Here is a 27,862-nt window from a genome sequence, read left to right on the forward strand (position 1 = left end):
TGTTACAATAGCCAAGCATACCAGCACTGTTATATAACCATTCAGTAATTTTCTCTGCCAAGTTGCTCTGAACCTTAGACTACTGAGAATGTGTTTTTAATTTTTAAGGTTCTCCTCTTTTGAGTTAAAAAATGGTTACAATTTTATAAGTAAAATTAAAGAAAAAACACAAAATAGACCATCTGAGATATTTCCATTAGGCATTTATATATATATATATATATATATATATATACATAATTTTAATATATATACACATATAAATGCACTGGGATAAATCTCCATCTTCTGTGTCAGTCGGACATAGGTCCATTTTCTTAGAAACAGGAACTCCCTTCACAATGGTAGTGAGGAAATTGGCTGGACCATCCTTCTTGAATATAATTCCATGAAGACGCCATTTAAGGTCGTCTGGATCTTGGTTCCTTCTAGCAATCTACTACTCCAACAGTGTGTAGTTCATCAAATTCAGGTCTTTCTGAAGCCAGGCTAGAAATACAAAGTGAGGTGGACGACTAAGGTAACTGACCAAAAAGGAGGAAAGGACGAGGAGCAAAACAATTTCCCAATTTCATTTTTTCCATATTCTCTGTGCTTGACAAAGGAAAAAATATTCAGGTCTGAGTTCCTTTCATTCTTAGCCATTGTTGGTTCAAAGTTTTGTTTTTTTTTTTTTTGCGGTAGGCGGGCCTCTCACTGTTGTGGCCTCTCCCGTTGCGGAGCACAGGCTCCGGACGCGCAGGCTCAGTGGCCATGGCTCACGGGCCCAGCCGCTCCGCGACATGTGGGATCTTCCCGGACCGGGGCACGAACCCGTGTCCCCTGCATCGGCAGGCGGACTCTCAACCACTGCGCCACCAGGGAAGCTCGTCATTCACTTTTTAACTTGAGTTTTAATTTCTAAAAGTCAAATTTCAGGCATCCTTCTTCAGTATGTTTTATAGGCATGTTCAGGAAACAGAGCAGTGATTAACACAGATGAATATAGCCTCTCTCGAGCTATGCCCTTTCAGAGAGATCATACTGAGTTCAAGAGCTTTGTCAAGAAATCTTTTCTCTAAAGCATCATCTCCTTTGGTGTTGCCAATGTGGAATGGAATATTCATCTTGCTTCTATTCTGGGGCTCCACAATTCTAATAGTAGCTTTTCCTTTTTGACCACTTCCCAAAATTATAGTTCTCTTTTTCTGTCTAGCATCTTTGGATGGTTCCTTCACTGATGGAGAAGTTATTCACTGGTACTCCAAGCCACAAATCCTAAGAGATTCTGCAAAAGCACTTGCACCCAGGTCACCAATGAGCAAATTGCAGTTCAGAGTGATGCGCTTCAAACCAGCCATACAGTCAAGATCAGGTCTCCTGGAACGAAGACTCTCAGCCCAGGTTTCTTCATGCCTTCTGGTAGTCTGATACTTTAAGATCTTGGCCATGTGATCTGCTCCCTGCCATGTCAGATTACACCCCGTGAAGTTTACTGTCTTAAGAGTGATAGAGTTCTTTACACCTTGACAAATAACTGTCTTGCCCAGCCATGGCTGGAAGAAGCTCTGGATACAGATCAAGGGCAGAGGGTGCTTAGGAGCGGCGCCCAGTCTACCCCGCGGAGGCGGTCGGTGTTAAGTCCAGCAGGGCCTCCCGCAGGGAAGCGCACAAGGCGGGCAGAGGCACCGAGCCCTGCAGCGCGCACAGTTCCTCACAGCGCGGGAAGAAGTCGGCCGCGGTGTCGCAGCGCAGCTTCACCGAGTGATCATGGCCCGAGCGCGGCTTCGGGGACGCTGGCTGTGGACATGATGCCCACACCCGCCTGGGGTCCCCGGCTCGCCTCCTGGCCCCTCGGGCGTTCACCGCCCGGTGGCTGCCGCCCCGCAGCATGCGCAGGACCCACGTCGCAACCAGACGACGCAGGGCCACGAGCCCCAGCTAGGCCAGCCCCTCCATGCCGCGCTCCCGCTGCGAATTGCCGGCCATTGGCGCCAGCCTCATTGCCCTCTGCGCGCGGGACTGCGGTTCCCCAATTCATTTTCAAAGATTCCAAAAAGAGGTATTAGTTAAGAAACTTGGTAGAGTAGTTGCAGTGTTTTCAAAAGATACATTTCTAACAGATCTCTTTACACTATCTCCAAATTTCCAACTATTATATAGAAACAGCATGAAAATAATTCAGATAAGAGAGAAAGGAACGTGGAACACCCCAGACAACTATATTGAAATAAGTAAGAAATAAAGATTTTCTAAGGGAGATTTTGTAAAGTAGAAAATCTTATGTGATTATCTTGCAGTATATTCATTTTATGAATATTTTATTACAGTTTCCTCCAGCTTAAACATTTTGTGGCCCTGTTGGTTCTAAAAATTGGTCCCATTTTTCCTTTTGAAACAGGAAATGCTACAGTGCTTAAAGTCAAGTTTTATTCCTTTCCTTCCTTCCTTGAATCTCCTATCTGCAATTCAACTAAAACTTCCATTTGTATAAGCTCAAAATTGTCAGTCAATTAAGGTTTGTTTAGATTAGAATTGGTGTGCTAATAGTGGGTTAAGAGTTCAAATGGCAACTGTTTTGCATGCTACAATTTAAAAATGCCTCCTTTTCTTTAAAAGTTAAAGGTAAAAGTTCTTTTTTTTTTGGCCGCACTGTGTTTGGGATCTTAGTTACCCAACCAGGGATCGAACTGGTGCCCCCTGCAGTGGATGTACGGACCTCCAGGGAAGTCCCCTAAACGTCCTTAAGCATTAAGTAAAAATATAATTAAGTTTCAGTCTCTGTCCACTGAACAGGAAAAATGAATTTAGCGTCAAAATCTCAAATTATCTAAATCAATCTTGCTACTGGGAAATCTAAGACATTAAAAACAAGATTTCAAAAGGTTCAATGTTTATTAATTTTGTTGTTGTTGTTTAGATACTGTTACAAATCATAAAAGACATATCTAGTATATACTCCAGCTTTTCAAATAAGTCAGAAAGAACACTATTTCTACCAAGAGATAGTACTATTTCTGGCTTTGGTTTAAGCTAAGGGAATTCTGAAGCAATTTTTTCAAAGGATTTAAAAAAATGAACACTGTTGGAACAAAGTTGAAGATTAGTTAGAGATATGGAAGGTGAGTTCCCCTGTTCCCCCAACCCCCAGCTTTTTTTTTAACTTGGCTTGAAGGGATGATTAGTGTACAACCTGAGCCACTGATCTCATTACATTCATAATATTTTATACATTCTAAATGTGAAGCCAATTCCAAAGATCAAGAAATAGCTAGAGGATTATATTTAAGTAAGGCATAGTAGGTGATCAATAAATATTTATTAAATGACTAAATATGAGGAAAATAAGAATAATAAATTACACAAAGGAATGTCTTTCTAATATTTCCTTGAATTAAAGTTTCATATCTTATAGAAATACCTGTATCCTTTCATAAGATAAAATCCAAAACTATATAATCAACCTGAACCAGGTACTATGAAAACACAAGACTACCACATGCCATTCAGAGAGCTGACGACTTTTAATAACTCCTGAAAAGTGAAAAGCATGGTTTTTAAGACAAAACAATTTTCTGCTACTCACTTGGCAGATTTTACGACTTTGGGCAAGGTATCTAACCTCTCTCTTTTTTTTTTTTTTTTTGGCGGTACGCAGGCCTCTCACTGTTGTGGCCTCTCCCGTTGCGGAGCACAGGCTCCGGACGCGCAGGCTCAGCGGCCATGGCTCACGGGCCCAGCCGCTCCGCGGCATGTGCGATCTTCCTGGACCAGGGCACGAACCCGTGTCCCCTGCATCGGCAGGCGGACTCTCAACCACTGCGCCACCAGGGAAGCCCTCTAACCTCTTTGAGCTTCAGTTTCCTCATCTGCAAAATGAGGATGACAATAATATCTTCTCCAAACAGAGCTGTAGTAAAGACTGAGATAAGATAAATAAGATGTCAAACATAGAGCTTGTCACATAGTAAGAGAATTGTATTTTTTACAAAGGGGCTGTCAACTACATGGAGTAACATTTGCTGAGCCAGGTAAGGTTAGAAATGATCTTGTTTTTGTACATCTCATGGATAGATTAATTTTTGAACAAGGCTTATTATTTTGGTCTCATGAACGTCACAGAAGATAGTGACATGAAATTGGTAAAATCAGTGTGCTACATCAGGGAGTGGAGAATTTATTTCTTCAGCAGTGGAGATAAATGAAAATGATGTAAATGTGAGGGAAAGAAGAGAAGCCAAACATGGAAGGTTTGGCTACTTCCATAGTGATGCTATAAAATAAATAAGAAGAGGCTTCCATATGAAAAATAGAAACATGAGAACATTCCTTGAAATTCTAACTGTTAAGGCTTGTAGTCTAAATTTTGTGAAACAATCATTTACTAAATTAAAATGAAACAGGAAACAATTATGCAAGGTTATTTCTGTAAAGAGGACACCATGAATGTTAGATTCCCTAAGGAGTTCTTCACTGTATTGGTCATTACAGCTTCATAAATTAAACATAAACACCACCTATGGAGTCCACAGAAATGTGGCACTGAGTATAAAATATAGAAACCCTACCACAGATGACAAAAGGAGAAACACACTTCATGACAAGTAAAAAAAGCTCATGTGTCACAATGAAAGAAACAAACCCAGGTGAAGCCAGAGTTCATTTAAGAGCTGAGTGCTATGGAGAAAAGGCCACAATCCCGACTCCCCAGAAACCAGTTCCGCATTCCAACCTGAGAGCCCTCCTGCAAACATGCTGTCACAGAGAAAGTAATACCCTGATGGATGCTGTAGGCTGTGATTGGAGATGATGCCAATGGTAAACTTCTTAAACACTCTCATGGGAAATGGAGAATTGCCTGGATGAAGTGGCAGAAAGAAATGGGTTATATATTTTTTACACTGGGAATCATAATCCTGGGGTATTAAGAAAACACCTGTGGAAAATGCGGTGATGAGATGATACCAATCTTCTCTTTCAAAAGTCTTTGCTAATATCACAAGTTAATTCATTTCCCTTTCATTACTTCCTTTCTCCCTACAAACACACATTTCAAGAAGAAATCAATTCTCCACAAAATCAGTTTTAAGAGGAAAAAAAAAACTTGTAACAGCTGCAAAGGAAAAAATTAAAGAAGATGGCTTTAATTCTATTGACTCAATAAGTTCAACTTTGTGAAGCTACAGGTTTAGCAATGATATTCCTTTCAAGGCTTTTTATAAAGTTTTAAAGTCAGAAGATGATATTCTGCCTGTGGTTCTACATACATTTACCTGGTATTTTAGACAGTGCCATCTTTCTGTTTTTTGCATGAAATTCAGAGCTATTTCTGTGATCAGAATTACGCCGACAATAGTGGACTGTGCATTAGTAGCTAAAGTTGCCTGCACAAAGTGAATATGTGTAGAAATATGTCTGTAAAGTAAAAAATTAAGATCTTAAAATTCACAGGCTATTAAAGGCCTGTTATTTACTAGTCATATTTTGAGGTACATACACTCTTTTCTCTTAGCTATTCAATAGTGTCCCTGCTTTGAATAGTTGACTTAAAGGATATTCAGAGCCTGTTAGTGATATTTCAGGGACCCTGGTTTACACAACCAGAAAACCCACTTATGCTATGGTTTAACACTGTAAGAATAAGAAATTAAACCTCTGAAAAGGCAAATAACATAGGTCGAAGTTGATGTAAAGTATTCTGTTAAAAGAACATGAATCTCATGAGTGGTAAGCTTTTCCAGATTTTAAGAACCTTATACAAGTATCAAGGAGACTATTTTCCTGAGTAACCTAATCAGTTCTTTAAAAGGGAGTGAATCTTCTATTTTACATAAAAATAGGGGAATCATATTAAATTTTCATTTAATAATCGATTTGGAGGCTTTCCTCTGTCTATGGTTAATGGGACAGGATTGTTACTAATTTAATGTAAACCTTCAGCTACCAGAGACAGACCTACACAGCTCTGCAAACTGGAATCTTTGCCATTAGCCAACATGAGTTTAACAACAAATTACCCAGTTCAAAGGAATCTTTATGGAATTAAGGTGGTGGCAACAATTAAGTTGGCTGTTTGGGCTTTAACCATTTCAATTTGATACAGGGACTGCCAAAGAAAAGTTACTCAGAAAAAAGTGCTGTATGAAAATATAGAAGTTTCCCCATAAAACAGCTAGCTTTTCCCCTTTGGTCCCTTCATCTCTTTCAGCCAAGTGCAAAGTGCAAGGCAAAATAAATTAAGGCAAAAGGAAAATAAAATAAGAAAAATGGTGAGGGTGAGCATGTTGTTGACCATGTAAGTAAACTATGTGCAAAGTATACCTCAGATACACTATAGGTAGATGAGCACGAGGGAAGCTGAGCCTGGTTTTGCAGTGGGGACAAGAAAACACTGTTAAAGAGGAAATGATAGCACAGTAAGGGTCTCAGAAATTTAGAAGGTTCCATCACCAACACATTTGCCAGATAATAAAACAGCCTTATAAAGAGACACTTGAGCTTGAAATCTCAAGGTTCATACTATTTGAGGAGAACTGTGTGATAAAAAAATACCTGGCTTAAAAAAAAATCCATGATGGAGATGGCTCCCCAGATCAGAATCTGGTATGATCTTGCTCAGAAGACGCTCTTTTAAGGTTAACAGGAAAGTGGAACACTGGTCACTTTTTCCTATGGTACCACACTGATCTCAGTCTTAACACTAGCAAACTACATGTGAGATTATTTATAGAATGACTCTATTGTACATTTTCATATTACTCTTTAAAGAGGGCACCAAAGCCAGATCAGTATTCTGATTCTAATTTCCTGTTCCTACTATTCCATTCTCATTACTGAATCCATTCAGTATTACTGAATCTAAATAAACAAATAAGCCAGTAGCAACACCAAAAAGATATTTTCAAAACTTAACCACAAAACTCTTCTCCAGACCTGTCTTTTATCAGACTGTTTCATTGGTTTTTTTGTGATAACTATTTTATACTTAAAACCATGTTTAATCTTCATGACTTTCACTTGATAATTTCCTGGCCTGTTCTTATTTTCTAGGTTGTCACACTGCCACATTCAATTTTGTGGCCTCTTCTTTCATTATGTTGTCAGAATGCCATGTGAGCTAAATATTCAAGTATGCATTTTCTAGTTAGAAATTCTTCAGGAAGTTCCAAAATACAAAGTTAGGGTAGGGAAATAAGGTAAAGAAGATGGCACAGTGGAGAAATCAGAAATGTCCTTATTATCTGATCTGTTCTTTAAGTGTATTTCCAGCAACCAGCAGAGCGGAATATAGTAGGCACTCAATAATGGCTTACTGAATAAGTGAATATACAAAATCTTTTGCTTCTATCCTCAAAAACTGAATTGTATGAAATAATATTCAGAAGGTTTTACACTTACCATCACAAAGATTTGTGATAAAATGTATCACTGCCACTTAATGAGTTACTATGAGGTAGTTTCTAAAATATGATCAATTCTATACGTATTAAGAAATTAAATCTTTCAACCACATACATATCTGATTTTCTTTAGCGGGATACTAGTTCTAAGAAAGCTTTTCTCTGCACGTTTGTTCTGTTCCTATAACTATACCCATAAAAGTGAAAAACTTTATCTTTCAAAATAGTTTGAGCCTTGTCTTTTTTTTCCCCTCACTTTTCCATTTTTAATTACTAGGGAAATTTACTTGTCAAGGAGATCTTTTACTAGTACCCTATTGTCTTAATGTCAATTCTGAGAAAGCAATTCCACAGTAAGCATTAAACACCTCACAGATGTGTCACTTCCACTCCAAATGATGTCTTAGGCTACTGCAGACAATTTTATAAGTAATAGATGGTTCAAAGCAGAAGACACATTTTATTAATATGAGTAAATGTCAAACAAGGAAGACTCAGGAGGCTCAATGTTCTACATACAAGAACCAAAAAACACTGAAATTTGCTTAAAGAAAGTAGAGTACATAAACAAATTGATGTTTACTCATTTAAAAGCTACCAAAAGATTATTCATCTAAGGACTAATGTTCCAGTAGTTCTTCCTCACCTCAATCAAAGTAGGCTGATTCAATGTAGACACTTTCAGATTCTTAAGCCCTATATTAAGATATGATGTATTACTTGATCACTTCAGGGTGCCTTTCTTAGTTGTACGATATTTCCTATAGAAGGTATGATTTTAGGTGAGGTCAAGTAGGAAATTTAGCAGAAATCAAAATTTGATCGTGGTTTTCAGGGGAAATATCTTTATTAAGATGCAAGGAAGTAATAAACAGAAAAATACAATGTGTACAGCAAAAATACTCTAAAAACACATTTTTATTTTTAAATAAAAATACTCTAAAAACACATTTAAATATTTAAATAAGTTTAAAGAGCAACAGTGGAATTTATCTTTAAATCTCTGTAAGGGGCTCCCCAAAGAAGATGAATTTATAATCGATACTTTATCCATATGATAGTTCTATATTTGAAGGGTTTAATGTAATTCCATAGTGAGTTTACCTTGTGTGCTTGGCATTCGAAGAGCACAGAATAAACAGTGTAAAAAGGAAGAATAAAAACATAAAGGTAGAAAATTTCAGGGGATCAACTCTTTTAAGTGCATGCTTCCATGCAGAATGATCCGAAACCATCCTCAGAAAAAATAAGCAGCTATCCTTTTCTCAGTTTGTAAAACGATGATAATTTCACACAATCTCTATTATAATAATTTCTTTGTCAATGTCGCCTTGACACACTAACCAGTTTTAGCAGGTGTCAGCAAACTTTTTTGTAAACAGTCAGATAGTAAATATTTTAGGCTTTATGTGCCATATGGTCTTTGTTATAACTATTCAACTGCTGTTGTACTGCAAAAGCAACCACAGATTATATGCAAATGAAAGAGTATGGCTGTGTTTCAATAAAACTTTATTTTTGGGACACTGAAATTTGAATTTCATATAATTTTTCACATGTCACAAAATGATATTCTTTTGATTTCCCCCACATCATTTAAAACTGCAAAAATCATTCCTAGCTCACGGGCCCACAAAAGAGAAACAGGATTTAGCCCAAGGGCTGTGGTTTGCTGACTCCTGAGTTATAGCATTAATTTAATTAATAAAAAAGTGCAAAAAACCCAAAGACAATTCATCAACAATATGAGATGAGTTAGTTTAGAACTAAAGCTGGAATGAAGACACTAATCTTGAAAGACATAAAATCACAACCATCTAACTCATTATTTGTATTACCCCATTTCATACCAGTCTTATTTTGGCACTCAGGAAATTATTAAACATTTAAAAACTACACTTCAAAAGATATTACTTTCTGGCTTGATTCAAACATTTTTCTTAAACTTAATAAAAATATAGTCAAGTGATAACTCCTCCCTTAACTTTTTCCACTTCAGATAATACCATCCCTTTTTTGTGTTAGCATAGCAAGTACTTATAATTATCATATTCCTTCTGCTTCATCACCTTTCTTCTTAGTTCACTTATGTGCCAATAATCTGTCCTCATAAGTCACCTTCCCTTTTACTGTTTGTTAAAGCCTTTAAAAAATTAACATATTTGATTACCCCAAACCTACCTGCATATATTTGTAGCTGAATGGAAATGTATCATCATATTACATAGACTGAGTGAAAATAAAAAATTTGTGGCTTTGAGGTATTTTTATTCATCTCCTTTCTTTTCTTTTTGTCTTTATTTCATGAGTACTTATCTACTTTTTTTCTGAATGTTTCAACATTCAAGCTTCCTAGGGCCCTATTGCTCTTTAATGAATTAACTTTAATTTTATAAATTTACCTTGATGTACATTACTTAAAGGAATTCATTTGCATTATCTTATGTTTTCCAATTATCATCTGTCTGCGTTACTTTTTAATTAATTGTTTATTGAAGTATAGTTGATGTACAATACTATGTAAATACAGGTGTACAGTATAGTGAGCCATAATTTTAAAGGTTATACTCCATTTACAGTTATTATAAACTATTGACTATATTCTCTGTGTTGTACAATATATCTTTGTAGCTTTATATGTAATAGTTTGTACCTTTTAATCCCTAAACCCTAGGTTGCCCCTTCCCCTTCCCTTTCCCCACTTGTAACCATTAGTTTTTTCTCTATATCTGTGAGTTAGCTTCTTTTTTTGTACTCACTAGTTTGTTGTATTTTTCAGATTCCATATATAAGTGATATCATACAGTATTTGTCTTTCTTTGTCTGATTTATATACTTCCTACTAGATTCATGCATTAGATTACATGGAAAATTAATTTTTTCCTTTATGTGGTTTTATTCTTCAATCATTGTTCTCAGCACATTATCAATCTAAGGATTTGTAGTTACTTTTGCAGTAGTTAAATTAGGCAAACTGTGTTTAGGTACAAGATGAAAATTACTAAAAACTCATTTAGGGTTCAGAATACTTCAGTTTTGTATAAAGTATAGAAAAAGATGATACATTCTTAACTTAGAATTCAAGAATCGAATGCATCCTACTTTTTGCTATAGAAGAGTCCATGTAAAATTAAAAAGTATGTTTTCATATGAGAAATAAATAAAATTTAATACTGTTCTAAAAATTACCTCTTAATAAAAGTCTACTTTATATCATTGATTATAAGTAATAAATAAAAATGCAGGTCCTCTAAAAAATAATACATCATATAGATGATACCAATTGAAACATGAATAATTTAATTAAATTCTTATCCCAAACTTCTGAATGATGTCTCACCTTCTTCAACTATAAGATATTTAAGTGGCAACATGGTTCTGAACCTGTCATCTTACTGAAATATTTAGCGATGTTCAATGAATTAAAAGGCATTCATATACTTGCTCTTCTGTGTGGACACCTACAATAAATTTTCACAAAATGGAATGGTCACTATATGCCAATTTATCTCATTTTAGAAACGAAATTTATTTATATAGCGTGTGGGGTACTTAGAATAACTTTATTCTGCTTCTAAACAACAATTTTTAATATACAAGGCATATTTTAAGGCATTCTGGGGCAATAAGAATTAAAGGGAAGGAGAGACACTGAACATTCAGTTAAGATTTTTTTTTTTTTTTTTTTTTTTTTTTGCGGTACGCAGGCCTCTCACTGCTGTGGCCTCTCCCGTTGCAGAGCACAGGCTCCGGACGCGCAGGCCCAGCGGCCATGGCTCACGGGCCCAGCCGCTCCGCGGCATGTGGGATCTTCCCGGACCAGGGCACGAACCCGTGTCCCCTGCATCGGCAGGCGGACTCTCAACCACTGCGCCACCAGGGAAGCCCTCGGCTAAGATTTTGATTTGTGTCTTTTCCTAGCTGAACTCTGTAGAGAAAATACTATTATTTGCCTTTTGACAATATATTTTTTGTTCTTCTGTACTTTTCTAGTTAACAGGAATCTTAGAAGGATACACCTTATATTCAATCTTTTTAGAGAAAGGTAATCAGAACAAAGTGTGACCCAGTGAAATGAAACAAAAGATGAAGACACTGAGACTAGTTATTATGTACTCCACCACGCAGTACAGGTATTGAAAAAAAGAAATTGAAGAGTGGCATGAGAAAACCAATTTCCAAAGCACAGAGATTTCAATTTAACCCTAATCTAACACAAACTCCCTATCATATAGATCTTAGCAAGTTTCAACTTTCTGGTCTTGGTTTCACTGAAAGAAAAATAATATCATTTTTTATGACTGGTTAGGGAAGAGTGTGGCACTAAAACACACATTATCAGAATCTTTTTAGGAGTTTCTAGAATGATATCCAGATATATCTAGACTGATTTAATCATAAAATTCATACTAATCTTTTTTATTTTTTTTAAAACAGTGGGATAGATTCTGGGAATGATTGTGGGTAATTTTTCAAATTCTCTAAGAATATGACTGAAAAGAAGGACTGGCTCAAAAGAAAGAAGTAGAAAAATGAGACGTGTATTAATTTCCTTTTCTGTTTAGCTATCAGAATTTAAAGACTGATATTATTAAAAAACTTTGAACTTTAGTCAACAGAAATTTAATGACGAGATATACAAAATACACATAGTATATAATTAAAAACAAAGCTAAGAAACCAGAGAATTTTCATAACACTATTATTTTTTATTCTATCCTTCATAACAAAATTATTATAGCAATATGAATTAAATGTATGACAATAATCTCGGGAGAAGTAAACCAGGGCTAGGTTTCATAGGAACTTCTTTTTAAAGCCTCAGAAATAGGGATCAAGGTTAAATAGAGACAGCAATTATTTACTGTAATATTTTAGCTTTTCTTCTACCATATTTATACCATGTACCATTTTAGAGATTTTAATTCCTTTATCTTGAAAAGATATATTCAGGAGAAGGACCAAGCATTCTGAGTCTGAACTATCAGTCACAAAAAATACTATTGTTAGTATGCCTATATGACGTATGTACAGTATTGAGTGGCTATAAGGTATTGTTCTCCTTCAGTGTTGTCCTGGGTATATTAGCCATTATCTCAAGTATTTGTAAGATGTTACATAATAGTGTTCATAGTGAAGATTCTTACTACCTAATTTTCTTATTTTTAGACAAAAAATGATATCTTATAGTTATTCCCAAGGAGTCTGAGTTAAGAGACGTCTATTAACTCAGAATAGATGTATCTACTTGCCAGATTACCTATACTGAGACTCTAACACTGAATACCTTCCTTGACAACTGAAACTGAAACATCAAGGCTCTATCACTTGGATCCAGCCCATAATTTATAATCCTGCTGACACATCCAACAAGGGACAGAAGACACAGTAAATGGAAAAGCTCCAAATGAAGTCTCATAAAACGATCGTCAGAAAATTATACAATTGTATAAGAAACACAGATTTTGAAAAAAAAAAAAGGTTTTAATTTGCACTGGAGCCAGAATGCTATTAAATCAAATGCAATGTTAGTGTGGCTTAAAGGTCTTCTATGCCGATTTAATCTTTCTTTCATAAATGTGAGCATGAAGCTGCAGTTAGAAAAGAAAGAAAGAGATAGGGAGAAAAGAGACAGAAAGTAAAAAAGATGGAGATGAGAGGACAAACCAATCAGATTTGGAATTACCAGTCAGCAGAAGTTTAGGTAAAAAAAAAAAAAAAATCACCGGGTGAAATCGTACATTTACTCTGAGAGAGTATCCTTTCACATTGCCTTCTAGGTGATCTCTGAGCTCCTCCAGCTTTCGATGGAGCTACATGTAAACATCAGAAAATGAATTGAAAAAGCAACTTGGTCTCTTTTCAGTTTTCCTTTTTCCTTTTAAAAATAAGATCATAGCATTATACATTTCTCACTGCCTTTGGCAAACATTTCAAAACATCAAAGATCTTTGTATAGCGCAAGAATACATGCTCAATAAACCGTGACTAGGAAGAGAATATTTTATTTTAATTAAAGCCTCTTTTCTCCCCAAAGTGTTAGAGAAAATAAATACCTTAACTATCCTTATAAACCCCTAGAGATTCACTTTACAATTTTCTATTTTGTAGAAATATGGAATAAAGACATTTAAAAATTATGAAATTTGCCTTTCCCAACACACTTTTTGATTTAAGTCTGCATCCATATTCAAATAAACTGATTGAACCCTAAAATGTATATTTTGTTCTTATACATATTTATGTGTATACACATAATCATATTGTATATACACTTAAAAACAATAAACATACAATCACAACTTGAAGTTCTACACATCCAAAAGCTGAACTTCGAGATAAACACACGTGTACTCGCACACACAATCCAGTTTATAACAGATGGTGCTGCAGTATGGATGCCATTTTATCTCTATTTCACTATCAGTCATTTCCAAAAAGTTATGTCCATCTGCACCTTTTCACTTGAATCTGAGTCATAATTAATAGTCTCAACAATAATGGATTTATCTTCCCTTAAAAAATTAAAATATGATACCTCACAGGTAGACAGTGAGGAATGCTACTGATATATCATCAAGATACATAAAGTCATATTTTTCTGACTAAATAATTTTAGCTTGCCTCGCTTCTGAAATAGGTATATAATAGACACTTCCCATCCCCTCTGATTATTCTTAGTGAAGTAACAACAACTACAAAAATGCTACCCAGTATATAGCAGTGTTAGAGAACAGAGAAGATGGCTTGTTTGGAATAAAGGACACAAACATACAGACACACCCTCATCCATGTGCACTCATGTGTGTGCACACACATAAATAAACAACAACAAAAAAGTAAAATTAAGAAGGCAGAAGAGGCAAGGAGAGAAAAGAGTGCAGAAATCAGTGCTTCATAAATTGTTAAATGGAAATAAATTGGAGGTGTGTAAAATTTTAAAATGACTTAATATTAGCCTCAAAGTAGTTATTGAATTTTGGGACATCCCAGTACAGTGAATTATGTCATTTTGATTAATTTAGCAGTTACTATTGCTGTAAGGACAAGTGGGACTGAGATAGAAGAAGTGGTTAATATTGAGGGAGATTTCTCTGCATATTTTTAAAATTCAGCAAATTTTCTAACTTGCATTTATAGTGGCAGCATTAAAAGTGATTAATTGGCTATGTCTATATCTCTTAAGGGTGATAATTTATTTACCTTTCATTGTGATTAAATGTTAGAGTATCGAATGCCCAAGATAAATTGACCAAATGGATATTTAACGACTACCAAATGGGACCATTAGATCAGAAATCTTTAGGTGGTGTATTTGTAGGTCACATACACAAATGGGCAAACATATATATATATATATATATATATATATATATATATATATATATATATATATATCAGTTTCTGTTGATTGTTATATAAATTTTTTAACTTTTAACAAATAAAACAAAGGGGATTAAGAATGCTTACTATTAGCTATATGTGAGCCCCTATACTAGCTAGCATCATATGAAATTCCTTTTCTAATTCTTAAGATTATATATATATATATACATATATATATATAAAATATACATGCTATTAACTCATAATAATTATTTTCTGGAATGAACTACAAATGGTAATGACACTAAAATAACATTTAACAAAAAAAAGTAAAAAGGGCATATAACATTCTGAAAATATTAGTTCTCTGTGTAACAGGAACTTAACACATAGTCAGTGACATCAATCAGAGGAACGGTTTACTCTAGAACCCCAAATTACAGGCACCCGTAATGAGGCAGTGCCCTTTTTATTGTTTGTGGTGCCACTCAAAGCTAGTTATTTGGCAGCTTGCCTTCAGCTGGTTGCTCTATGTGTAGCTGAAACAAACAAAAAAAAATATGATCCAACAGCCAATAAAAATATTAAAATAAAACAAAATGGGATGGTGAAAAATGGAAAAAGCCCCCTTCCTCCCACCACCCTCCAAAAAGGAAGAAGTGTAGGCTATAGACGAAATCTTGCCAAAAAATGTTAGAAACATATTTACTTTGAGGGATCCAACTCTACTAGCAACTCCTTTGCTTTCATCCGGCCGTCTAATTTGCTACAATGAGGGAAGATGGGTAAAAAAGACAGAATAAAGAAAAAGTGAACTTAAAAATTTTTCTAAACATTACTAAATAATACATGCAAAAACATCAATTGACTCTTTGAGATACATCTTAGGAGGCCAAGCCAAGGAGTTAACTAACCCAGAGGCTATATGACATGCTCTGCAGATAGGTTGGTCACTAGAATTCAGTCTTTGTTATGACACTATTCCTAAGATAAGGAAATGGGCACTTACTTTTGGTTATCTTGGGGACTTCTTATGAAGCAGTATCTGGAGTAGTGTTACATTTGCATTTGGCTTATGAAAAACAAAGAATTACAAATATACCTATGCAGAAAACTTAGTCTCCTTTAGTGTCTATTCCATTGTAATATCAGAAAACATCAGTGCTATGACTAGAAACACGAGTGTTCCTTAAGTGGAAAGATCAGTCCTGACAAGCATCATTCTTGACAGGTGACAGAATGAAGCTCCTCTGCTTGTTAACCCAAGCATTGAGGTTGTTCAGCTGTCACTGAGATTCCAATTAAACAATTGTGCTGCCCAACCAGAAAATTTTAATGCCAGACCAAAGTTAGATACATTTACTCCCTCAAAGTTTTCAGTTATTTTTTCCTTTTGGGTAAGATAGGAAAAAAAGAAAAGTAAAGCTGCTATTTTAAAAATTTGTTTCACCTCACTGTGTAAATGAGAAAAGGAAGATTCTAAACCCAATCTAATATACCTATTAGATTAGGTATAAATTAGAAATCCCTTTGCTTTTTAATAGAGCTGTAACAATAATATTTTGGTTAAAGAGGAAGTCAAACTAAAAAAGAGTAGGGGGGAGATTGGAAGGGAAGCTTCAGACCAAGTGCTTTTACATTAATGGATTCCTACATGTGCAGAATAACGGTCTCCATTCAGAGCAGCATAGCTCAAGTTAGTTGTGATTCTCTTGCTTGTATTAGGAGACAACTGATGAAGTATCATTGTGATGCCAAATTCCCAGTGTTAAAGTCCTCAGGAAAAATAAGAAATCTGACCGTGCTACAAAATTATAGTTTCTGGAGACAGGCTATAGATTGTCTTATCCCTTTTAGGACATCTCTGATAGCATAAGTAGATTGCTTAGGAATAATACTGAGAAAATTGGATTTTCACTTTGAAAAAAAGCATCCTGATCCATAAGAATTCTGTCAACTTTTGGTTTTATTTGATATAAATAGTTTTTACTAATCCTTCAACATTAATTAAATTTCGTACCCTAAAGATAATCACTGATTCTTACCCTTCTTGGTTGAACAGAGTTCTTAAATTTAGAAACAGTGGATACTAATTAGAATGGAAACAGTCTATAAGAAAGGGCCTCTGGATGGACAGTGAGTTCATATTATTTAGTCATTTTCTTATGCTATTTTCTTTGATTTCAGAGAACATCTTTATATCAAAAGCTATTTTCCATTTTAAATTGACACAATATCTTGATTATAAACAACGTAGTTTTCTATAAAAAAATATAAAGTCTAATGTTTCATGCTGCTTTCTGAAAACTTTTAGAAACTGCATTGTTATATAGTAACAAGTGAACACCATTTTCTACATTATCTTTTATTTCTGGAAAGCTTAAAATTACATCAAGTCCAGCAACATGAGGTAGTTTCTTCAAGGTTACACAGGACATTAATGACAAATCTAAGACCACCACCATTCCTGGTTTCTACTTTAAAGCTGTATTCCCTTAATAGGCCTGGAAATAAATGGGTTGGAAAAAACCTGATGCTTATAATAGGATGTATATGTATACATGTCCCTGTGTGTCTGTTTGTCTATCTATCTCATTTATGGAAGAAATTTTATGTTACCACATTAATGTATGAATGAAAGTTTTCCTAAATCATTTCAATTCCAAATGCAAGTGCAAGTACAGAAGCTTAAAGAATGAAATATAAGAAGAGAAAAGACAATCACCATTGAACTCTGAACATGAAAAACAGACTATATACCAATTTACACAAAGACTTTTAGGAGCAGACAGCTCATCTGTCAATGCTTGACACCAATTTTCTGTATTTAAATCTGATTTTGTGAATCCTTAACTATCGTAACAGGAAGACTGTTATCCCTAATTAATGAGAAATTATCATAACAGGAAGATTGTTATCCCTAATTAATGAGAAATTATCCCTAATATTGAAAAACTTCAGAAAGAATATGAAAAAGATTTGTCACATATACTAAAATTTGAGTTGTAGAGAAAAGTCAAATCGATAGATTTTAAGACATAATGCTCTCATTTATGCTAGTCAACCCTTAATCATCAATTATGGAGTAGTATAAATAAAAGAAATTCACAGCTAATCCAGATACCTGATTACTATTTTTCTTTGATTAGAATTTAAAAGAAATCACAAAAGATTAGCATTTGAATAAAATGAACTTCACTCTTCATGATAATTATAAAAGCCTCACATTGTTAGCTAATTTTATACATATTTTTCTATGAGGCTATAAACATTCTGTATCAATAACTAAGAGAGGCTAAACTGCAATGTTTATACTACATACAAGATCACTGCAATATAAATGAAGTTTGAGAATTGGATGTAAAGAACTGTAGGGATTACAGGTTGGTTGAGATTATTAGTTTATAATAATGATATATGAAAACTAAAATGTTACCTGCAAAACAAAAAATATTATCACTAATGATTTTTGTACCCTGAAGAAATCCTTTTAAAAATATTTTTACTGAGATTGTTAAGACATAAATCGGAGGATCAAAATCATTTCAATCTTCTATTCAGCCTCTCAGCCTAAATATATTTAACAAGATATCCATTAAAAATTGTCTGAAAAGATTGCACTATATCACCTGTTTTGCAACATTCTGGGAATATTTCTTCAGGAATTAATTACTGGGTAATCTATCCTCAGGAATTAATTACCAGGATGTGGTTACTAAAGTAGTGAAATGACTGTTATTTGTATTCACTTTTTTAAATAAGAGCTTGAATTTTAGATATATCATGCAACAAAAGAAATGGCCTGGGTGCTAACACAATACGGACTGTTGATTCCCTTTGATTTAGCTCAGTTCTCCAAAACTGAGCTCACTGTAAAATTATTTCCATTATTAACAAAGTAGAAAATTACCCCATCTCACCCTCATCTCTCTTGCCAATAATAAGTAGTTGTAAGTGTAATATTTTTTAAAGGCAAAAACAAGATTTTGGAGTAGAAATCCAACTTTGTATTGATTTTTGAAATAAAATATGAAACTTTAAGGAATTTTGGGGTTGTAGAAGCCACTTAAGGTAGGCACCCATATCGCTGGATGTATGCATTAACACATCTCTTTAGCTGCAAGATGTTTGGTGAAGAACTGTGAGAAAAGTTTATATATTTTGTGTGTTTGTTTTATTGATGAGAGAACGCAGGTCTTAGAGAGGTCCATTAGCTTTTTGGAGACATATCAATAAAAAAAGCATAGCTTATATTAGATTCTCTGGCTCTCAGGTCTCTTCATTAAATTTGGGCTCTCATTATTGAATGACTAATGTAGATTTCCCCCTTTTCTCCCCTGATATATTTTGTATTGATTTAGATTAAGATTGTACAGATTAAAAAAAATTCTGTTTGTTTGTCCTAGGGATTGAATTGTTTTATTTTTAGAATTATCTAACTTAAAACATTCAGAACTACCCTGAGAGACAGACATTTTTAATCCTATTTTATTATGCCAGTTTCTTTTTTAAAGTATGGGTATCAGTGACAGGAAAGAAAACTTTTTTTTTTAGAAATTGTTTCTCTTCCAACCAATATCACTCAGTACATATTGGTACAGCTATAGATTGCTTCTGGTAGTTGTGACTGGAGAAGGAGGTTTTTAAAAAAGTTTTACTTGAGAACTCAAAATTTAAACAAACTCTTGTAAATAAAGAAATTCTTGTGGGGATCTGGTTAATATTTCAATTCACTATATTTCAGCCCTTTCAGTAAAACTGGTGCTTCATTGTAAAACAATTCTGCTTCATTTGTGATTTATTAAGGCAAAGTAAAAAAGAGGAAAGAAAGAAATGAAAGTAAGAGAAGCAATAATTCTATAAGTGTGTCGGGAAAAAATAAACACTCTAATGCATTTCTGGAGAAAGGCAAACCAATAAAAGAATAGAGAAGTTCAAGGAAATATTGCAAAGAATAATGAAGAATTAAGTCAAAAATTAGAATCTTGGTAGCAAGTCACAGCTCTACCAACTGCCCCACCCACTTATGAAAAATTTTTATACTTAGGAGATCCTTTATTTTAAAGGCTCCGATTTCTAATGGTTTATTAACATTTCAAATATTTATTTACATTTTACTGTACATTTATAATTTTGATCCCTAAGTTTCTATAATAGCTTTGATTCCAAAATAATACAATCTATACAAAATTAGACTTTTAAGCAAGTTATTTCCTGCCCACTAGCCAGAGAATAATTCAATCCATGCTCTTTTTCCCCAAGTTTCGTATCTGTCTAAAAAGAAATAATGAAGCCCATCACAGGTATGGTATAAAAAATTTATTAGGCATTTTGAAATAGATAAGTTTTAAATAGTATGTTTTTAAGAATTATTTATTATTTGTGTAGGAGATAGAAAAAAGTTTATTTTCAAACTTCCATTGAAATATAATTTTCTATCCAGCAAGATTTAGAATGGCTTAGCCTGCATATAAAAATGCTCTGGTATAAACAGACTTACAAACACAAATAGTTGGCTTTATGAAGATTTGCCTTAAATCTGAAAAGCAGGCAAAAGACATCCATCCTCATCATTGCCAGAACCTGTCTACATAACAAAACAAACCAACAAAAACTTACACTTTTCTGGTTTAAAAAATAATATAGATTATAAAATAACCTGTAATTTAATCCCTATGCAATTTTGTTTACTACTTTTTAAAACTACATATTTTATTTTGAGCATTTTCCTTTGTCATTAAATATTCTTAAAGATATGATTTTTTAGGTTATATAAATAACTCATATATATACATATTATTATACAAGTCATTTAACCATAGACATTAAGGTTGGTTCTAATTTTTCATGAATATGAATAATGCTGTGATAAAAATAATCTTGTACATAAGTCTTTCATGTCCTCTTTCATAACTTCCATTGAAAAATTTCTGCAAATAATATGATTGGTTAAAACACAAAATTTTTTATATATATAGTTTGCTTGCAAGGTTATACAAATTTATATTCCTACTAGTGTGACTAGGAATATTCATGTCACTGCTCATTATAGCATGGATGATTATAATTTAAAAATAGTTACCAATTTGACTACAAAATTTTTAACAGATTTCTGTGAGGGTACATTTTTTTCCCACATAATTATTTGCTGAATTTAATTCTTTTTATGAAATGGCTATTCCTGCCCTTTACTCACTTTATTTCTTTTTTTTTCCCCTATAAGATTAGAAGAGCTTTTTTAGGCTATCAAAGCTTTGATAGATTTGTTGTAATTTTTTTTTTTCTTTTTCACATCTGCTCCACTATAAGATCCTTGAGGTCATGGTTAGTAAGTCTTTGCATTGCTATATTCCCAAAACCTAGCACAGTACTTGACATAATATTCACTAAAAATATTCATTGAATGAATTTCTGAATTAATGTGTGTTTTGTCTTTAATGAAAGTAGGATGAAAAGGGAGAGCAGATAATCCTGAAGTTTTGGGCAAGAAAATACATGGCCAATTTTAGAATATGTATCATTTAAAAATATAAAGATCTAGAAAATAATTTAGTTTGGTATATGTTGTCTATTAAAGTCATGAATGAGACATGGGCCGTTAACTATATAGATTTGAATAATGGCTATATCTAATCAATTCTGCTGGTGAAATAATGATGGCACAGATTACTTTTGTTGAGCTGCTTTTACACAAATCCTATAACTTAAACAAAATGCTAGTGAATACCAAGAGAAATCAATATTCCACTTAACAAAGACAAAGCTTGACCTAACTGAGAAAGATCTTAAACTAAGTTAGAACGTTTTCACTTCATAATCTTTAACTTTATGTAGTAGCATGAAATGCAAAAGCTGAAATAAATGTAAATTATTTTACATTAATTGGATATTAACATAATATCAGACAGAAGGGCTAAAGAGAATGATAATATTTATTCAGTCAGTGTAGAAACTTATTGCAAACAGAATTATAGGTCTAGAAGGGACTTTAGAGGCTACTTAATTTAGTATCATGATGTTACAGATATAGAAACTGAGGTTTACTAGTTCTAACAAAGGTATAAAGTGGCAGACTAGGGCTGATACTCAATATTTGGTGCCTGATAGTGCAATACTTTTATATACTCAATACTGTTGACTTTTCAAACAACTTTGGATCCATAATTTTTAAAATATCTGTCAGTAAATCTGTCAAAGGCAAATGCTAAAGACTGCTCCTTCCAGAATATCATTAAATTGAATTCATGAAGATGCAAAAATGATCTCTTCCTGATATCCATATGAATTATGGGAACCATGGGCCTAAAAGTTTGGCATATGCTTTCAACAAAGGTAGAATTAATACAAGTTGCTAAGTTTAATTAAGAGAAGATTCTAAAACACTTCACTTCCAGAAGACTATCACAGCATTATATTTAAAACTAGGAAATAGGTAACAACTAAAATATGCAAAATAGGGACTGGTGAAAAAAACTATGCTATACCCACAAATTTGAATACTGAACAATAATTGATATTAATGTTGAAGAAGATAATTTAAAAACATGTAAAGATGTACATGACATAGAAAGAATGTTACTAAATGAATGAGACAGGTTAAAATATAGTTTCATAACAATAGCTAACATTTACTGATCGTTTCTTATATTTCAAACACTGTGGTAAGTGATGTATATGCATTTTAAAATTTAAACTTTACAACAACCCTATGAGGCAAATAGTATTATTATTTTTCATTTTACAGATGATTAAGGTTATAGAAGTGAAGTAACGTTCTGAAAGCCACACGTTTAGTAAGTGATAAAGCTGAGATTCATTGCCAAGCCTGGAGACTCTGGAACCAGAGCTCTTAATCACTGCCTTGCTATCATGATTCATTTATATAAAATATTTGAATGCATAGGAAAAAAAACCAGAATGACATAAGCAAAGTTTTAACAGTTGTTATTTATTAAAGGCAGTCTTACAGGAACTCTTTTTTTTTTTTTTTTGCTTATATTAATTTTCTAAAATGAGCATGTATATTACTTTTTTAAAATTAAAAAATAAAAGACCATGCCACTTATAGACTGTCTAAACTATAAAACTGATAACTCTATAGCTAATAATTTCTGGTTAGCTATATCTTCTCAGGCTAGCTAATCAAATTTCATTTGTAACTCAGATTCCAAAGTGGCGACTGTACACTTCACAGTTAAGTTATTCTTAGTTTCAATGATAAATTTAATTCTGTGAGCATTAAATAATAAGAAAAAGATGGGGCGAATTCCATTTTCAATTTTCATTGTACATAAAGGTAGAGGGGACACTTAATCAGATGAATGAAAAACAGAAATCAATGTAAAATCCTGTATATTTAGCAGAATGTCAAAGAACAATCATTTAAAATAATTTGTAAACTCAAAATTCATAGCTAAAATATATTATTACTATTTGGTTTTAGTTTTCTTCAAAGTGTCAACAACTAATTTACCATACTGGATAGTGTCTCTCCTGTTAGAAATGATATGAAAACAATCCTTTTTTTGAAGTCTCAAAAATCTGTTTGCTATCAAACTAGAATAAATAGCAAAATAAATATGCTGTTATAAATGAGGAGAAACTAGACAATAATGAATGAGAGTGGAAATCAGTTACTCAAAAGTCTATAGGAGCCAGGCATTTAATGCAAATAAGTAAAGTCGGCTGGAGGGTATAAAGAATGCCAGCTGAGTACTGATATATGTCGTGCTGGCCCAGTAATGTCAATCTGATTTTTTTTTTTTTTTTGAGGTACATGGGCCTCTCAGTTTTGTGGCCTCTCCCGCTGCGGAGCACAGGCTCCGGACGCGCAGGCTCAGCGGCCATGGCTCACGGGCCCAGCCACTCCGTGGTATGTGGGATCTTCCCGGACCGGGGTACGAACCCGTGTTCCCTGCATTGGCAGGAGGACTCTCAACCACTGCGCCACCAGGGAAGCCCTGTCAATCTGATTTTTTTAGATTAGCTGAAAATTGTATTTTTATTTAAAATCTCACCAATTTTAAATGTTCCAAACTAGTTATAAAAAAAGAAGTCATCCCCAAAGATATCTCTAATAAAATTATCTTCCATCAACTAGGTTATGACTTAAAAGAGGGCTCTCTGTGCACCTATAATTAGAAAGGAGACCCTAGGGAAACATCAGTTACTATACAAATATAGAAGTAGTATCACATTGGAAATGAGTAAAGTTAGCTGGGAATTACATTTTCTGGTTGTATCTTCAAAAGACTTTGTGAAGTCTTCTATTATTTTGAATCAGGGATGAGAAACTCTGTTCCCTGTCCTAGAATGAATCTAGGGTGAATCATTTATATTAAGCATGGTACCAGTGGTCATTTTCCTAAAGAATAAGATCTCTGGAATGAGAATACCACCGTAACATGGTCTAAATGAAAAAGAGTACACACATAATTTTGACCCAGGATGTTTCCAAGAAACATAAACCACTCTGCTCATTTGATTATACTAACAGTTCTTTAAGTGTGGTCCACAGACCTGTGAGGGTCCCTGAGATCCTTTCAGGGGTCCACAAGGGCAAATTATTTTAATAATAATACTAAGACATTATTTGTCTCTTACACTATGTTGACATTTGCACCGATAGTACAAAAGCAATGGTGGGTTGGTACTATAGTAAGAAATTAAGGCAGTGGATCCAAATAGTGTGAATAGTTATTGTATTATTCACCACTATGTACTAACAGTTTAACACTTTCCTCAATGAAACAGTAAATACTAACTCAATTTAATTAAAGCTTGTCCCTTGAATGTGACAAAATGGAAAGTATGAAATAAAATACTTCTGCTGCATAAGAAAGAATGACAGTTGTCTCAGGTTAAAGTACTTAGGCAATAGTTTGAGTTGCAAGCTGAACTAGCCAGGTTTTGCACAGAACAACATTTTTACTCGAAACAATGTCTGACAAACTATGACTATTCAGACTTAGATGTCTGGTAGACATTTTCTTGAAAATGAATGAAATGAGACTGTCAATTCATGGAAAACAGACAAGATTTGTTGGCTTTTTTTTTTTTTTTTTTTTGCCAAAGAAGAAACTCTACGTTTTAAGCAAAAATTAGAACTGTGGAAAATGTATATCACCATGAGCTTGAGAGCTTCCAATGCTTTCAAGGCATTTTTAATGAGCTTGGTGGTTATATTAATTAAAATGATTTTGGATATAGTCAACACTTGGAAGAACTTATATTTTCCATGTGATCAAAAAATATGTTACAAAATCATACCTGTATATAAGATCCAATAAACGTTCAGGACAGACCAATGGATTTTTTTTCCCCAGAACAAACAACTTTTTATTGAAGTATAGTTGATTTACAATGTTGTATTAGTTTCAGGTGCATAGCAAAGTGATTCAGTTTTATATATATATATATATATATATATATATATATATATATATATATATATATTCTTTCTCAGATTCTTTTCCATTATAGATTATTATAAGATATTGAACAGTTCCCTGTGCTATAGAGTACATCCTTGTTTATTTTATATACAGTAGTGTGCCCGACAGATTTTAATACATAGGAGTATGAAATTGTCCTTGACAGGGTTTTAGATTCTACGCTTCAACTAACTTTTTTTTTTTTTTTGCGGTACGCGGGCCTCTCACTGTTGTGGCCTCTCCCATTGCGGAGCTCAGGCTCCGGACGCGCAGGCTCAGCGGCCATGATTCACGGGCCCAGCCGCTCCGCGGCATGTGGGATCTTCCCGGACCGGGGCACGAACCCGTGTCCCCTGCATCGGCAGGTGGACTCTCAACCACTGTGCCACCAGGGAAGCCCTACGCTTCAACTAACTTTTAATAGACTACTAATTGAAAAATTTTGATGTAGTGTCAAAGAATATCCACAATTATAAGAAAATGTTATTAAGATAGTCCTTTCTTTTCTAACTACGGATCTGTGAGGTTGGATTTGTTTCTTCATATACTTCAACCAAAATAACATATCACAACAGATTGAGTACAGAAGCAGATGTGAGAATCTACCTGCCTTCCATTAAACCAGACATCAAAATGAATGTGAAAAAAAAGTAAAACAGTGCCATCCTTTTTAGATTTTAAAAATTTTGGAAAATATTATTTTTCCCATAGCAGTATTATTTATATTAACATAGAAAGGCCTTATTATTCTCATTTTGAAGCAAATAAATAAACATTTAAAAAATTTCTAAGTTTTAATTTTAAGTGCAGTAAATATCACCAACTATAACTCACATAAACAAGCTATTTGAGGTCCTTAATAATTTTTAAGTTTGTAAAGAGGTCCTGAGACCATTAAGTTTGAGAACTGCTGGATCTGACCAATAACGTTGAGAATATTATTGCTCAATAACCAATGCCCCATGGGACAGTTAACTTTGAACACAAAAAAACATATTTTTATGTCCAGAGGATGTATTTTATTAAATTAATTAATGTTATTAATTCAGTTTTTCCCAACCTTTTTGGTGTTTGTTGACTCCACATGTAGAACCCATACATTTCTACAATGTCATTAACTGCTGAACAGTTGTTGATATACCATTGTTGACATGACTTCAGACAAAAGCAAAGAAACCTGATGTTTAGTATAGTCTTACTGATTTTATTTAGGCTCTCAAAAATAGTGGAAAATCATTTGCAGTCCTCAGTTATTGCCTTGATCTAGGCTAGAATTTTAGAAATTTCATGACATTCTCCAGAGGCCTGGGAACCAATGAACTAGCCATATTACACAATCACTCTGATGTTCACAAAGGAAAGTGGTGATAATATGGAATAGTTTGTAAAAGCTAACATCCTAGGAAAAAAATCTCAGAGAAAATATTACCCTGGATCAAATATTACTGGATCAAATAATGCCATTTTTATATGTAAAGGAAATCACACTGCCTTTCAGACATACACATTAAAAACTTTGAGTTAAGAAAATATTCTTTAACCAGAGTAATATAAATTCTTTTGCTCAAAGGACAATAACAGAAGCCTAGAGAGAAGTCATAATTCTGCATTTTGTTTGAATATAAGATTAGACATTATTACTAATTATTAAATGAACACATACTACCTAAAGATATTTCAATATATACATTTAAATTATTTTATAAACTTTAATTAGACAGGGAGAATTTATATTTTCTTCTTAAGAGGAAAAAAAAACTTGCTGGTTAGTCTGGGCACAAAATTCTATTCTAACCTTTGAGGTACAAGGGAATATGTGACAAGAGATTACATTTATTCATTTACTTATTTTAGTCAAACTTCAGATGCTTAGGGAATAAAAGGAAAATTGAATTGGTCTTTGTAAAAAATTCTCTATTTTAATAACATCTATAGGGAATGGTGAATTGATTGGAAGTTTGGAATTTTTTTCTTTTTTGTTCTGGTCATTATTCTCTACAACAAGCCTCTTGATTCTAACAGAGGTGCTGCTGCCTTTCATAATTGAAAATCAGAACTCATTTAAGTTGTGGATCATGCTCACTTTAAAACGCAGTTTGTTACAGAATTATTCTTTTAGCAAACCATTTTTGGGAGACTATCACCATTTTAGAACTTGAGTCCTCTAGATATTGCCCATTCATAGAATCTACATACTATTTGACTTTTTTGGCTTAGGCACTAATTTACTTAGGGCAATGAAAGACTAAAATCCCAAGTTTGTTTTTAAAATATACTTCACTGTGTTCTCAAGCAAGAGAAGTGAAAATCAATTGTCATTTCAGTCAGATTTCATTAAAAGAAAATATCTGATATGAAAGAGAAACGACTTTCTCCATATACAGAAAAATATGTCATTTCAGCAAATAAATTTTTGCTGGAGACAATGTCATTCTATGAAGAACTGTTTAGAAAAGATAACACCTTGTTGTCCTTGTTAGATTGTGATGAGTGTACTGAAAAGGAAATCCAAACTTTGTATGTTTTACAGATCGTGTTCTCACTATAGCTGGAGAATCTTAAAGGATCAAAGCACAATCAAAGCACAATTATATTGCAGTGAGCATAAAAAACGTGAATTCAAAATAACGTTTAATATTGTATTGTTGACCTCACAGGAATAGATGCATACATACAAATGGACAGAAAGTTTTCATCTTAAATGCTGCCCCATGATAAAAAGCT

The 27,862-nt window shown here is 33.7% G+C and overlaps 1 protein-coding gene across 8 annotated transcripts in view; it reads right to left on the reverse strand.

Annotated features, from left to right (window-relative positions):
• The window catches only part of GPHN (gephyrin), a 624,681-nt gene that overhangs the window by 202,871 nt on the left and 393,948 nt on the right, over positions 1 to 27,862 (reverse strand). For 3 of the 8 annotated variants that reach the window (XM_065872423.1, XM_065872420.1, XM_065872417.1), the window contains one exon: positions 15,415 to 15,471. The exons of 3 other annotated variants lie outside the window; for them this stretch is intronic. In XM_065872423.1, the coding sequence (XP_065728495.1) occupies positions 15,415 to 15,471 (57 nt within the window). Of the gene's footprint in view, positions 1 to 13,120; positions 13,193 to 15,414; positions 15,472 to 27,862 lie in introns of all 8 variants that reach the window. 2 more of the 8 variants (XM_065872418.1, XM_065872422.1) reach the window with 2 other exon arrangements.

This window comes from Phocoena phocoena, chromosome 2 (assembly GCF_963924675.1).
Source record: "Phocoena phocoena chromosome 2, mPhoPho1.1, whole genome shotgun sequence".
Taxonomy (NCBI): domain Eukaryota; kingdom Metazoa; phylum Chordata; class Mammalia; order Artiodactyla; family Phocoenidae; genus Phocoena; species Phocoena phocoena.